We start from the raw sequence: 15640 nt of genomic DNA, 5'->3' as shown, positions 1-15640 counted from the left end.
ACATCGTTTGAATCAAACGTAAGCCTTTTGTAGGGTCCCGTATGTTCTGGATTAAGCGATAAATCTCGATATCTGATGATAGGGGTGAGCATTCGATCGAATCGAATCGAATCGAATCGAAAATTTTCGAGTTAATCGAGTTTTCGAATCTCATTTTATCATCCTAACTTTATTTGAAGTTTTCTCGAATCGAGTCGAGTGAGATGGAATTCGAATCGAATCGAATCGAATATATTTGTTCGAGTTAAATTTTAAAAAATAATTTTGGGTCCTTGTACCCATTGTCACCCATCGTAATAAAATTTGTCCATCTTAATCAAATTTTTTATTAACTTTCATCACTTCATAATTTATTTATTAATTTTTATATATTGGTTAGCTTCTTTGCTTGCTTAGTTGTTTCAATTATCTTGATTCTTGTCACTATGTATTTTAGAATTAAATAATATATTAAATGTAAAATATGATTTTTTAATAAAAGTTATTTTAAAAATAAAATGTGAAATTGATACCAATATAAAATTTTAACACGAATATTTTATGGCATAATTAATAATTCAATTTTAATATAAATATTCAATATGACTAAACAATTCAATAATATAAATAATATAAAATGTGAAATTTAATTTAATAATATAAATAGTAGATATAAATAAAATTATTACTATTTATGTTTAGTGATTTTTTTTGGATAATTTTGATTTTTTATTTGAGAGTAAAGGGTGAGAAGTAAAAGTTTAGGGAAAAAATAAAAAGTTTTGTGGAATAAAAGTTTGAGGGAAAGTAAAAAGGGGGGAGTAAAATTTTGGAAGGAAAATATTAAAAAAAAATTGGAGGGGGGAGGGTTTGGGATAGATGGGAGGTGGGATGGGAAGAGAATAAAAGTTTTAGGGGAAAAGTGGGAGGGAGTAAAAATTTTGGGGGAAAATAAAAGGTTTTTAGGGTTTTGGGGAGTAAAATTTTGAGAAAAAATAAATGAAAGAGTAAAATTTTGGTGGGAAATAGATTTTGGGTAGACTGGGGGGTTGGGAGGGGAGGGGAGTAAAAGTTTTGGGGGGAAAGTGGGAAGGAGTAAAAGTTTTGAGGGAAAAGTAAAAAGGTTTGGGAGTTTGGGGTAAAAATGTAAAATATTATAGTTTGATATTCGAATTATTCGAGTTATTCGAATTCGAAAACTCAACTCGATTCGAACTCGAAATTTGAAAAAAATATTCAAGTTGATTCGAATAACTCGATTAACTCGAATAACTCGATTCGTTTAACTCGAAATTCGAATTTTTTTTCGATTTTTTCGAGTCGAATCGAGTTTTGCTCACCCCTATCTGATGATCTATTAGGGTATGATTTGTTATATGTACATATGTCCGATATGATATAGGCTAAGTGAGTATGACATGTTAGCGTATAATGCGTTGTTGTTTGGGATATGTTTAAGGTATGTGATTTATTCAGGTCGAATATGTGTTTTGTTAATTTTGATGGTGTGTTTCTGTGATACTTTGTTGAATGAGAACGTGTGATATCCGATATGTTGGTTTGTTTTATACTAATTCTAATTTATAACTATGCATGTGACTTCATGGCAAACCTGATATGATTCATTGAGATTTGACAAATTTGTTTTGCAAAGCATGGATTCTCACGCCTTTTGTTTCTGTTATTATATGACGGCATGTTCTACATGCTTATCATTTTGATTCTGTATATGCATGCCATGACACATTACATGGGGTTTGGGATGATGTGAAAGGAGGAAGTTTCTGGCAGTTTAATTATTTGTATTATTTGGTGGTTTATCCACGATTCTGTCTGGCAGTGCAACATAGTGACTTGACCACATATATCTAAACCTGGCAGTTTTAACTGCAATTCTTGTGGCACTATGCACAAATATCTGCTGGTGCGATTTGGTTGGATGAGTTTTGGGGAACTCTATTTTGGTGTGTAGAGGAGTTGGGTATGATGTTTTCTGAAATATCTTGTAATACCCCTAACCCTTATTTGTTGTCGAAACAGGGTTACGGAGCATTACCAAACTTTTTAGATCAAATACAAACATTTCATATCATTTAACCTACATATAAGAAACTAATCATAAGTCACTCATATTGTCCCTTGTATGAGCCATCGAGGCCCAAAATTTACATTAGAAACAAATCGGGACTAAACCAAAAACTCAGAGAATTTTTCGTAAAACTTCAAAGTTTTTCTTAGGTGTAGGGGGCACATGCCCGTATGGCCAGGCCGTGTGGCTTACACAGTCAAGAGATACGCCTGTGTCTTAGGCTGTGTAGGTATTCGAAATAGAGGCACACGGCCATTTCTCAGCCCGTGTCCAAATTAGGGTGCTTACTGACTTGGGTCACACGGCCAAGACACACTCCCGTGTGCTAATCGTGTAAGCATACTGACTTATTTTAATAAGGTGCAGGGGTCACACGGCCAAGCCACACGCCCGTGTGCTAGGCAGTGTGAAAAATCCTAGGTATTCTGTTTTGCAATTTAATAGATGCAGGGGACACACGGCCAAAACCACACGCTCATGTGCTAGGCCGTATGTCACATATGGCTGAGACACACACCCGTGTCTCTACCAGTGTGGACGAAAATAGACCATTTTAAGGCCACATTTCTCACCCATTTAGGCATTAACCTAAACACAACATTTTAACACATCAATATACCACAACAAAGCAATCAAAACAAGCCAAAATCATGTTTTATACACAATATATCATCTCATATATTCTAAATACTCAAACTTACCTATTTAGTCCATTTAACATATTTCACTAGGGTTTACTACTAATTAAATACCTATAAGCATATATTATTCACACCCACATCACATATTTACTTTATTACCAAACCAAAATATATTTCTAAGTTGATTATGTAAACAAAACATCATTCATAACATCTATACAAGCCAACTTTGATATAATCTACATCAATCCCTATACATGCCATACAAACTACCAGAATAAGCTGGATAGTGTGACTTGATGTGCTGATCTGATCTTCCGACCTTCTGATAATCTACAAAGACATTAAACAACACACATGAGCTTAATTAAGCTTATTAAGTTTGAGGGGTTAAACATAAATCTTACCGAACCTACTATAACACATCAATTAAATAAATTCATTCAAGGTAAACTCCCTGCCAATCACAATTTCAATCGATGAATACACTTATTTCAAAACAATACCAATAACACACATTATGTCTTTCAATTTCAATTACATAGTCACTTACCAAATCTTTCCAAATCGGAGAACGGCTTACGGATAAGAGTACATCGTTTTCAGAAGCCCGAAGTGTAACAGCCTGAATTTGGGGCTAGTCGGAATAGTGGTTTCGGGACCACAAATTCGATGAGAAAAAAATTTATTTTCATTATATTTTTTTAGTCTACGATTTCACAAAATGATTTCGTGAAAATTTCGTTCGAAAATTTTGACGTTTGGGCACTCAATTTAGTCAAAAGGACTAAATTGTAAAAAGTGCAAAAGTTGAGTTCTATATGTTAAAGGTGTCCAATTGCTATGAAATTTTAATTTGGAGGTATTTATATGGTAATTAGACCATTGGTTAAGTTTGTGGACAAAAATGGGCATGGTTAGGCAAGTTTCCAAAGTTTTTCATTATGGGCATTTTGGTCATTTCGTTATTAAAATGAATTAAAAACAAAATTAAAAGCCAATTTTTATCCATCTTCAACCCCTAGGCCGAAAATTGCATGGAGAAACCATGGCTATGGTTTTTCAAGTTTCCAAACTCGATTGTAAGTCCGTTCTAGCCCCATTTTTAATGATTTTTACGTTTTTGAAATCCCGTTCGTAACAAGATTTACCTATTTTTACCTTCATTTTGAACTAGGGTTTGTGTTTAAAAATTTACCCATAAATTATATGCATGTATTTTGATGTTTTATGGAAGAATATGAATGTTTGGAGTGTAATGAACGTCTTTTACTAAGTGATTTTCGATGAAAATGCCTAAAAGGATTAATTTGTAAAAGTTATAAAATATGTCACAAGTGTTTGAATAAGTGAGAATTGTGGACTTCTATAGTTATGAAAATGGTTCGGCTAAGCCTAAAATGCAAGGAAATTGATTAAAAATTATTTTACGAGCCTAGGGGCAAAATTGTAATTTTGTGAAACTTTAAGGGCAAAAACGTAATTATGCTAAAGTATGATTTTTGGACTGGAATGAATAGTGTGAATGTTATATAAGTTAAATGTATTGTTATAAATCAAGAAAGGTGAGAAATTAAAATTGATCGATAAAAAGAAAAGTGAGAAAAAGTGAAAAATTCCCGAATGAACCTTTGGAATAAAAAGGGATACGAATGAAGTGACAGAAATGATCACATGTGTGGCACGGACTGTGTGTAGGCCACTATGTAAAAGTGAAAGTGATGGTCACGTGTGTAGTACTATGTACAGGCTACTACGTGTATCGGAATGATAGGTCGCATGTGTAGTACTATGTGCAGGCTACTATGCGTACCGGATAGTTTCGATCACGTGTGTAGTACTATGTGCATGCTACTACGTGTATCGGATGGTAATGGTCACATGTGTAGTACTATGTGCAGGCTACTATGTGAACCGAACATCATTGATTAGTAAGGTGGTTGCTATGTGCTGATTCCACCGGACATTATTGATTAATAAGGTGGTTGCTATGTGCTGAATCCACTGAGTATCTGTTATTATTCCGAAGTGTTCATCGGGAAATTGACTAAGTGTAATTGAATAATGAATATAGGTTTGGAATTGAAATGAATATCCACTTAGAAATGGAAAAGTGAATTTTGAATTGAATTGTGATTGAAAGTGAAAAAATGAAATTATGAAAGAATACATTTAGTAACAAAACAATTTAGACAGCAACAGTTGTGTGAGTTTGAAAAATCACCAAAAATGGTGGAAATTTAATTAGAGGCTGAATAATATATGAAATTGAAGCTTAATGAGTCTATTTTCACATAAAAGAAACAGAGCAAGCAAAAGAGTTATATATTTTGAGATATTTGAAATTTAGTTAGACAGAGTCAGAATAAGTTCGGAATCCCCTATTCTGACTTTGGAAAATTGTCAAAAATTGTATAAAAATAATTATGGAATAAAATTTATATGTTTAGAATTCTCGGTGAATCTATTTTCAAGAGAAACAAACAAAAACAATATTCAAATTCTGTACAATGAGATAATTAATTTTTAGTAAAGAGAGGTCAGAACTGTCGAGCAGCGAAATAGGGGAAACTTTAAAGAATAAATTGTACTATTTGGCTAAACCAAAAATTCTAAGAAGCTATGTGAATCTAGTTTCGGAAAAAATTAACAGTTCTTAATTTGGAGCTCTGTAGCTCCGGGTAAAAATAATTTAGTGACTCTGACTCGAAGAGACAATTTTAAGTATACATGTAAGCAAATAGTGAAACTATAGAAAATGTTATTTCTAAGAGTGTTATGTACATTAAGGATGTGGAATGGAGAGGAGGAGGAGGAGGAAAATTGGAAGAACATATGAATGATTTGTGTATAATTGGCCATATGCTCGATTATAATCGATAAACGATTGAAAAGAAATGATGTTTATAATTGTGCATTATTAGTTATGGTTAAAGTTCATGTGAGAAAATAAAGTTTCATAGTATGTGTATGTGGTATACCTGGTATATGATTTGGTATGTAGCAATGTCAGAAATGGTTTATGAATTAACTCATGTTGGTAAGTTTGATACATAAATAAATGTGGTGCTTATCCATGCATATAATGCTTATACTATATGTTTATTTGGCTAGCATATTTGGTGTGTATGTTTAGGCTTTGGCCAAGTTGTGGCTGGATTACGCCACATTAAATTTATAAAATTATGCATTGAGATGGTAAATGCCTAGATGGAAATATGCTTGTGATCATAAAAGGGTGGTAAGGTTTAAAGTTTGTAATCTTTATTAAAATGGTTTATCATGTGGTTAGTCTTCAAAAAAAGACTAGCTTGCGACTATGGTTGAGTGTAATGTTTATATCTTGTGTGATATGCACAGGAAACGGGAGTGGAAAGGAAATGAAATACTAAGTTCATGCTTGAAATGTAAAATGACGGACGTTAAGTTAAACGATAAATATGTATTAGTATTGAACTTAATGAAACTGAACTGTATGTGAATTAAATGGAAATTGCAAATGATATGATTTGAATTAAATGAATTATTGTGGTATTGAAATGTATATTGGATTGAGAAATTGAATTGAATCGTGAACATGAGAATCGTGAATTAAATGAAATGGAAATGAAGTATTGAATTGCATGAGTATGTATTGGATCTCAGAAGCCCTATTTGTTACAAATATAGTATTTTGAAGTTATAACATGAAGATATATAAAAGCATGTTAAAAATTTGAAAATTTTAAATTTGAATGAAATTTTATAACTCAGTTTAACATGTTTATAAGTGTATGTGTTCTGGTAATGCCTCGTACCCTATTCCGGTGTCGAATACGGGTAAGGGGTGTTACACGAAGGCTAAACAGAAGCTCATAAGAGCTAAACAGAACCCATAAGGGTTGAATGAAAGCTCATAAAAGCTGAACGGGAACCCATAAGGGTTAAACAGAAGCTCAATACTCATAAGGGTTGAACAGAAGCTCGAAAGAGCTAAATAGGAACTCATGAGTTAAACATAAGCTCGTGAGAGCTAAACGGAAAGTAAACACGAAAGTTCGCAATAAATTTTGAACCTCGGTTTACTTCGGTAATTTGTTGTCATTTGCTCCAATGTCGTTTTGCACCACACAACGATTGTACTCAAATCCTAAGTTCCATTTAACCCGGATATTCAATTCAAAATTATAAATTCAACAATAATTCATTTTCAACAATAAAATAATTTTATATAATACCATTCATCAATTTCATATAAAAATTAAAGTTTAATCATACGAACTTACCTGGGTTAATTTGAAATATTTGCAGAAGTTCAGGAACTATTCTGCTAACTTTCCTTTTTCACGAGTATCTACGGGATCTTGATATAAAATATAAAATTATTCAATCATTAGCATATATTTCAGTTCTAATTCATTTCACAATTAATACCCTTTAATTTTTAAATTTACACAATTACCCCAAACTTTCACAACTTTTGTAATTTAGTCCTTAACTAATTAATCTTATCAAATTAACTAATTTTTTAATTTAATAATTTATCTAAATATTATAGGCTATAATACAGCCCTTGATAAAATAGAAATTTAATACCAAACCCCAATTCTTTAATTCTTCTTTGATCCTAAAATCAATATTTAACGAAATTACTTTATAAAATCATCATAAAACAAAATTAAAGCTATAAATCCATGTTATTTATCTAAAACATCTTATATTCATCAATGGAAACTTCTAAAATTTTCAATAAAATCAAAAACTAAGGTAATATTAAGTTGGACTTAATTGTAAAAGTCTCAAAAACATAAAAACTATAAGAAAATAGTAAGAATTAAACTCACATGAAGCTCAAATATGAAAAACCAGCTTCAGGGGCTCTCCTATGGCTGTTTTTGGCTGAATTTTGGAGAACAAATGTCTAGAAGTCAATTGGCCATTTGTTTTATTTTTTTAATTTCAACTAAATTACCATTTTGCCATTAATTCATTTTATTTTATTTCCTTCTCAGGTTATGCCGCCTCATGCCTATATTTGGGCTTAATTGCTCCTTAAGTCCTCCCTTATTTATTTATCAAGCCATTTAATTAATTATTTCCTATAATTAGTAAGTTTTGCATCTTTTTCAATTTAGTCATTTTTAATTAATTAACTATCAAAACGTTAACATTTTCTAACGAAACTTTAATACTACCCTAATGACATTCTGTAAATATTTATAAAAACATTTACGGCTCAATTTATAGAATCGAGGTCTCGATACCTCATTTTCTAAACTACTTGACCTAATAAATCCTTATAAAACACAAATTACTAATTCAAAAATCTTTCTAAAACCACATTTTACTCGTAAATACTAAATGATAAAATTTACGAGCTTACTCATCGGAATTGGTGACCTCAAACAACCGTTTTCGTTACCACTGAAAATCAAGTTATTACATATTTGTATTCTGATTTTCTAAAAAATACTGCATTGGCATAGTCGTGCATTCACCGTTCTGTGTACGTGATTATTATAAAATTCCTTGACCATCCATTCTCCATTCTGCTTATGTGATCATGATGAAGTTCTTTGCGATACTCTGATTGGTATATTGTGTTTGGTATACTCTCTGGTTGAGTTTAGTTATACACTGAGCATTATAGCTCACTTCTTTTGTTTTGTCTACGACTTTTCAGGAAATCCTCTGACTTAGGACCGGACGGCGTGTAAGAGCTCAAATTATTTTCGCCCTTAATGTAAATATGGTGATTTCCATTATTATTTGTTTGAACTTTTGGGTTTGAAATCTATAATTTGTTTTTGAACTAATTTTGGGTTTTTATTAATTCGTCGTTAATTAATATTTCCAAACATGAAACAACGAAATTACTCAAGTCGACAAAATGGATTTTGGTTTTAAAAAATAAAATTCCGAAAAGATTTTCCATTGCAAATTAAATTATTTTCTAAGTGTTTTATATAAATGAACAAATAGTTTTCAATGGTTGTTTGCCATATTCGTATTTTCTAAATACTTATTGAGAATAGTTTTCCAAACGAGTCGATGTAATTTCTCCAGATTCAATCATAACTTCTAGACCAGGTTTGAGTATTACAAAAATAAAGTTATATTTAAGTAGATTTATCCAGAGGTCGAGTAACCAATTTAAGTTCGAAAGGTCGTTGAGTCCGAGTAAAAATTTTATGATTGAAAAATAAGTTAGGGCAAAAAATAGGTTTATTTAAGATATGGGTTGAGCCCAGAATTTAAAAACAAATCGGATCATGCTAGGATCAAATTTTGAATATTGAAGCACGAGTTTAGCCTATATTTAAGATGAGCTTATCTTTTTTACCAAACCCATTTTGTGATAATGAAATTTTTAGCCAATTTTTTTAAAATTTCAAGCCGACCTTGATACTCAATTAGGAGTGGAGGACACTAATAGAAAATTATCCCAATCATTAAAAGATAATAAAAAAAACAAATTAAAGAGAAATGGCATATCATCCAAGTATGAGTTGTTCATTTAAAAGGAATATTTTAAGCCATGCTTGGATTGGATGATATATTTTATTTATTTTATTATAATTTTAATAATTATTATAATGATTGAAGTCATTTTTTTATTGGTGTTGTCCATATGTTATGTTGGTAATGTTATTATTATAATAAAAAGGGTTGATGGGACTTACCTTTTTTTCTATGTTGGGTTCCATAATCAAAATAAATAAGTATATTCATTGCTGACCACATAAATCCGTGTTTTTAAGTAATATTACTTGCTTTTCTTTCATTATGATCTTCAAACTAATAGGAACAAGTTTCTGCAATCACTTGAGTGAAGAAGAGCTGAATTTCTCTCAGACCAAGTGACCCTATTATACCTTTGCTCCCTTGCCTTCACTGTACAGCTCGTCAATTCGATCCTGCACATCCATCCAAATAATCTTTCACTTTCACTTTTCACCATCAAACCAATGGTTTGCAGGGATAGAACAAAAGGCTTACCTTGTAGTATTTAAGCAGTTGGGGCCTCTTAAGTTTGAAAGTTGGGGTTACCAAATCCCTCTCCATGTCAAACGGGTTTGGTTCCAAATACACTGCTTTTAGCAGTTCAAAGCCTCTGAGCTGTTGCAAGTATTAGATTTTACATCAGTTGAGGAAAAGCCATTATTATACATTAAATTATAGAGCTAAGAAGAATTTTTTCTACGTACATGATGTTTCTGACCAGTGCTATTTAGCTCGTTTAAAATGTACTTCCTTGCCTTGGGGTTTTCACATAATGACTTGAAATCAGTAGCTTCACCATTTTCTATACCCCAATCCTCTAATGCCTTCCTTTCTGGGACTACCACTGCCACCAGAAATGACTCAAAACTGTTCCCATAAACCCAAATCTGTGACCATTGCAAAAGGTTCAACAAACTCGTATATAGGGTCATATAGTGGAGAGTACGTATGCCAGTTATGACTGCTTAAATATATAGAAATCAGCAACATACCGATGCTATAAGAGGGCAACGTGAGTATGTATTCTCAATGTTCTCAACTGCAACATATTCACCTTGAGAAAGCTTGAATATATTCTTTTTCCTATCGATGATTTTCATCGATCCATCGGATTGCAGTTCTCCGATGTCACCTACAACAATCTCAAATCAAGAAGAGATATTGAAACATTGATGTAAATAGGAAGGTTTTATAGTTTATATTTATGTACCTGTATGAAACCAGCCATCGATAACAACTTCATCAGTTAGATCTTGTCTCTTGTAGTAACCTGAGAACAAGGTGTTTCCCCTCAAGCATATTTCTCCACGTGGTACACTGGAAAGTGCATCATATCCCATCTCTGGCACTGACTCAAGCCTTGCTTCAATGGTTGTGATTGGAACTCCTACAGTTCCAATCATTGACATTACATTGGCAAGTGAAGTAAAACATCCACCACAGCTCTCAGTCAAACCTGTCATGTTAAAAAGTTCATAAAATTTTTCATTAAGAACATTCATAGTCCGATAAATTAGAGCATAAAATTTGTTACCATATCCTTGTGATAAATTAGAGCAGCAGGAGACCCGCAGAAACTCCTCCACATGCCTAGGCAAAGGTGCTGCACCAGATAGCATTAAACGAACTTTGCCTCCCAATGCTTGTCTTACCTATAACAATTTAAAAAAGTTTCAGCAAGCAAATCGAGGATCTTAATCAGAACACAGAAAATATGTTGAGATCGAAAAACCTTGTCGAAGACGAGTTTGTCTAAGAGAGGGGATGCTTTGTCCTGTGGGAATCCATTCTCCATATTTCTTAATTTGCTGTTTTTTAGCTTTTACATGAGTTGGGCAGTAGACTAACAATCAAATAAAACCAAGGACAAAAAGTTAAAAGGTTTACCATTAAACTTACTAGTTATAGGCATACTGGAACAATTTATTCCGAATTAGACCACCAGATGCAATTTTGTTGACAATACCTTCAAGAACAAGTTTTAAGGATTTTGCTTTAGAACTCGGAACAATTTTCAAGAAAATGAAATTACATATTGTTTTTTTTGTTCATAAAGATCATTGTTGATATGTACCAGTGTATATACGGTCATAAACTCTTGGAACCGCACAAAATGCGGTTGGTTTTAGTTCCTGGACATCGTCCATTAAATAACGGACATCCTGCAAGTAAAGCAGGAGAAATGGATTAGATGCATTAGTACTAAAGAGAGTAAAATTGTATAGATTATGGCATTCTTAAATCTTACCCCTTGCCAAAATCCTATTGAGGAACCTCTTTTGATGAAATAAGTCTCCATTATCTGATCGTAGACATGAGCCAGAGGGAGGAAAGAGAAATATGTATCCTCTTCCGAACACTGTAATGCAATTTATGTCACCAAAATGGGAATATCAGAAAGCCATTTACATGCTTCGATCCTACAAATATGGTCGTTTCATTTAATGGTTACTTAAAAGGATTTATGCTTGCTTGCTTACCGCTTTGTCTGTAATTTCTATAAGTTGATCTATAGACAAAACTTCTGTCATGATTGCCTTGTTTGTGAGAATGACCCCTTTTGGTTCTCCTGTTGTTCCACTTGTATACATTATTGTGCATATATCAGTCTTCTGTTTTTGTGGAAGCTCACAATCCAAAGAACCCTATGAACATTTCAAAACAGGTCAAGTTTTTCTATTAACTGGTGAAGCATCGTTTGGATGAAGACGTAAATAAAGGCACAACATTGTTGAAGCATGTTACCAGCTCAGAGAACTCCTTCCATGAAAACAGAGATACACCAAGCTCTTCAGCTTCCTTCTTCTGTATGCTAGAAACATTTGCAAAGCTAACAATGGCTGAAGAAAGAGGATAAATACTTCAAATGTTAAGCTATTACTGTAAGAAATAAAAATGATCTTAATGAATGGAATTTCCACTTACTTTTTAAGTAAGAACAACATGCCGGAAGGCATGATAGGATCTGTTCAGGATCAAAAGCATATTGTGAAACGAAACAAATTCATAGAACATTATCTAATAACCACATTGATTCATTTGCAATGACAACTTACAGCAGGGAGTTTGTTCTCTTGGACAAAGGCTATAGCAACTTCGGCATGGTTAACGATGAACTCCACTGCATTAGCACCTGCGACCACGTAAAACAAGATAAATTATCACCTCGAAATGAATCGAAGAATGACAGATAACTGTAAAGCCTGTAGAAGAGAGGTCATACCAAGAGTATCATATAGAGGTACATATGTAACAGCTTGACAGTTACAAGCCTGTAGAAGAGAGGCAAATAAACAAATTATTCAATATAAGCTTGTAAAGCTGTGACAGTGGTGTTATTAGATACCAGGCAAGGCATATACCTCCATAGTAATGATCCATTCCGGACAATTAGACCCGTATATACCACATCGGTCCCCCTAAAAGCATGGTCGTAAATGTTTTGTTTGTAAATATTCAGATTAATAAAGGAATCGAAATTGTGTTTAGACAGATGAAGTATAGGCTTACAGGACTGACACCCTGGTTCCTCATGGCAGAACCAATTCTGAGAGCGGCATCATAAGCCTCCTGATATGTGATCCATACATAAGGACCAGCTTGCTGCAAAACAAGATAAATTATGCATTACGGCATATTGCAGAAATTTGAGTTATGTTAACAGGTTATCTTATTAGCTAAACTTGAGACAGACCAAGACAATAGTTGTGAACTTGGAGCATTAAGCTACTATTATTGTATTCAAGAATTGGGGTTTTTTTACCTTAGAATCTGTGGTTTGTCTTCGTCCCAGCATTCGATTATTTGGATTCCGTTTAACCGACTCGCTGCAGAAGAAACCAATATTAGAAATGTAAAAACATCTGGCTTGTTAGAAAACCAAAACACCAAATCCTAAAATACTATCATTAATCAAATTAATAAAAAAGTTAAACATCTATGTACTTTATTTAATTACTCATATTTATTAATTTATTCTCTCTCCAAACATGTATAAATGATTTATTCAAAAGTATTAGTAAAATAACATATAAATATATTTTAGAAAATAATTAAAATACTATTATTTTATTTGGCAAAATAAAAATTAAATCATGTATATACATTTTTGGAAAGTCGTAACATAATTGGATTTGAGTGTAATAATTGATTTGTAATTATCCATGTAATTATTTAAAATTTCACCTCCTAAATAAGAATTGAAGTGTGTGATCCGGGTGCGCTAGTAGATACTTAAACTTACCACATATGTGTAATTACAAGTAATTATAAGCTGATTTTCTAAATGCATCCTAATTATGTCATAAGATGTCGTTAAAAATGAAAATAATTAACAAACCGGATTGAGCTTTTAATTTACTTTAACATCATTGTTATTGTAACCAGAGGTGAATTTAGGAGAGCTGGCGGGGCTCGGTTCCCTTAAAATAGAAAATTATTATTTAGATTCTTTAGAAATTTTTAAAATTTTAAATTAATAAAGTTATCCCCTAAAATTATAAAAAAATTAATTTAATTATTTAAAAATTATAAAAATATAGATGTTGAAAGTGTGCTTTTATTTCTATGTGGGAGTTTAGAAGTTAAAGGAAGCAGTGGATATTGAAAAAGAAACCAAGCTTTACAAAATCAGATCAAAAGAAACAAATAAAACAGAAAAGAGAACCAATCCATTCAGAGAAAAAGTTAAGAACAACAATAGATCATCATCATTGTTTCGTGTTTTGAAGAAATGAGCAAATCGTATATATATATATATATCCTCACCTAAAGAACTCCCATGGAGAATGCATTCCGTCTGGCAAATCCAAGAGACCATCCTTAGCATAGATGCACCTATAAACCGGCCCCGCGGACGGCTTTTTCCCAGATTCCGGCCTTGAATCTTCAACCTTCACTGTATATGTGACCGACATTATAAATTGTCACCTTAACTAAAGCAAACAATATTGCAGGAAGTCTATATTGTTTGCACCAACAGCTGAATAAATGAAGCGGAAGCCTGTGAACATATATGTGGTAAGCTCCAAGCTGTGATGACAAATAATATTTAACCACAGAAGAAAAAAGGAAAGAGAAAATGAGAGGAGGGGAGGGTGGTGGGAGAGTTAGTTGAGCTGCTACCTCAATAAATTCATACAATAGTATTTTCCAAACCAAAAAAGAAAATAATGAAGATTAATTTGATTGCTCCATGCAATGGGTTAAAGTTGAATTATGGCAAGAAACTTTGCCCTCTTATTTATGAAGGAGGTTGAGAGGTTGGTGTGAATCACTGAATGTTCAGTCTTTTCTTTCTCAATAAAACTTTGCCCTCCCTAATTAATTAGATATGTGAGCTAATTTAGTTCAAGATTGATTTACCTACCACGACTTCTTAATTTTCATGTTTATGTCTACCTATTAAAATGCTATATTTAAAGCACGTATGTATGTGGTTACTTCTAACACCTTTAAGTCAAAAGCAATATGATTAATTTTGTGTCACTCATTTATCAAAAAAATTATTTTTATATTATTTAAGATAATTTTGTATGAAAGATAACCGGAATATATTTAGACTTACGCCAAAATAAATTTATACATGACCACACATTATAGGTTATAAATCAAAATAAATATGGAATGAAATTGAGAATCCAGACATAATTTACACAAAGTTAGAAACTGTCAAGTTTCGAGCGGCTTATTCGGCCTAGTTGACGGTATTTTCAACATTGGGCTCGCCTGATTTTTTTTTTCGAAATCAATGAAAATCTAGAAATTATTTCATATTAATGTTTCTATGTTTTTATAATTAAATTTAAATAAAAATACATATTATTATTTTTAAACATTCAAACAAACCTTTTGAGCGGCTTAGGTCGAGCTCATGTTCAAGCTCAGGCCAAGAAATTTTTTTAGAATCGAGCCTAAGTTTGGTCCGGCTCATTAGCACTCAACATAGAACAAAGTTGTTATTAATGATAATTATATTTTGTTTTTGTCTTAACATTTACTTTTTTGCTTCATTTTTAATATTTTTATGCAAATACATGTTAAATATTTAAATTTTAATTTTAATTTAAGAGTTAGTAATTGGTACATAGGCAGTGTAATTTTTTTATTCTACTATAAGACACTTGTCAACCCCTAGCACTGCTTTTGGAGTCTAAAAACTCCACTAACAGTATGTCAAATCTTTTCCCTTAATTTAATTATATATATTAACTTTGTTATGAATTATTTTTTTTCTTATTTCTTTACTTTTCGTTTAGTTTTAATCAATTTATTTTCCTTTAAAACCTTTTAAAATTTGGTAACTTAATTAATTGTATCAAAATAATTTGATTAACTCATATAAAGGTTAATATATAACCGAATAAAATAATTTATTTTAATTGAAACCAAATATAATTTTTATGAAAGAAGTTAAATATATTTATTTTTATAATACTTCCACATGCCA

At 32.0% G+C, this 15640-nt stretch overlaps 1 protein-coding gene across 2 annotated transcripts; it reads right to left on the bottom strand.

Annotated features, from left to right (window-relative positions):
• Positions 1 to 9394: 9394 nt before the first annotated feature.
• LOC105786074 (probable CoA ligase CCL6) lies at positions 9395 to 14334 on the bottom strand. 2 transcript variants are annotated; one of them, XM_052634445.1, is made up of 20 exons: positions 14317 to 14334; positions 13960 to 14194; positions 12956 to 13019; positions 12703 to 12795; positions 12555 to 12611; positions 12416 to 12464; positions 12249 to 12325; positions 12118 to 12157; positions 11938 to 12032; positions 11673 to 11837; positions 11441 to 11551; positions 11267 to 11354; positions 11092 to 11158; positions 10925 to 11000; positions 10727 to 10844; positions 10403 to 10648; positions 10185 to 10324; positions 9897 to 10079; positions 9688 to 9807; positions 9395 to 9605 (listed from the first exon to the last, which is right to left on the bottom strand). In XM_052634445.1, the coding sequence occupies exons 2-20, from the start codon at positions 14106 to 14108 to the stop codon at positions 9558 to 9560; spliced, it is 1986 nt and encodes a 661-aa protein (XP_052490405.1). In that variant the 5' UTR covers positions 14109 to 14194; positions 14317 to 14334; the 3' UTR covers positions 9395 to 9557. The 2 variants fall into 2 exon arrangements, with proteins under 2 accessions (XP_052490405.1, XP_012467795.1); XM_012612341.2 differs by lacking the exon at positions 14317 to 14334 and having other exon boundaries at positions 13960 to 14296.
• Positions 14335 to 15640: the final 1306 nt, after the last annotated feature.

Source organism: Gossypium raimondii, chromosome 1, assembly GCF_025698545.1.
Source record: "Gossypium raimondii isolate GPD5lz chromosome 1, ASM2569854v1, whole genome shotgun sequence".
In the NCBI taxonomy this organism is placed as follows: domain Eukaryota; kingdom Viridiplantae; phylum Streptophyta; class Magnoliopsida; order Malvales; family Malvaceae; genus Gossypium; species Gossypium raimondii.
The sequence above is the reverse complement of the archived record's forward strand: the minus strand, read 5'-3'. Positions and strand labels throughout refer to the sequence as shown.

Coding starts and splice junctions, on each gene's coding strand:
- LOC105786074 (XM_052634445.1), bottom strand. CDS start 14,108: ATGTCGGTCACATATACAGTGAAGGTTGAAGATTCAAGGCCGGAATCT. Junction 12,612..12,702: donor GGAACCAGGGTGTCAGTCCT/GTAAGCCTATAC, acceptor CCATGCTTTTAG/GGGGACCGATGTGGTATATA. Junction 11,838..11,937: donor GGAAGGAGTTCTCTGAGCTG/GTAACATGCTTC, acceptor AAATGTTCATAG/GGTTCTTTGGATTGTGAGCT.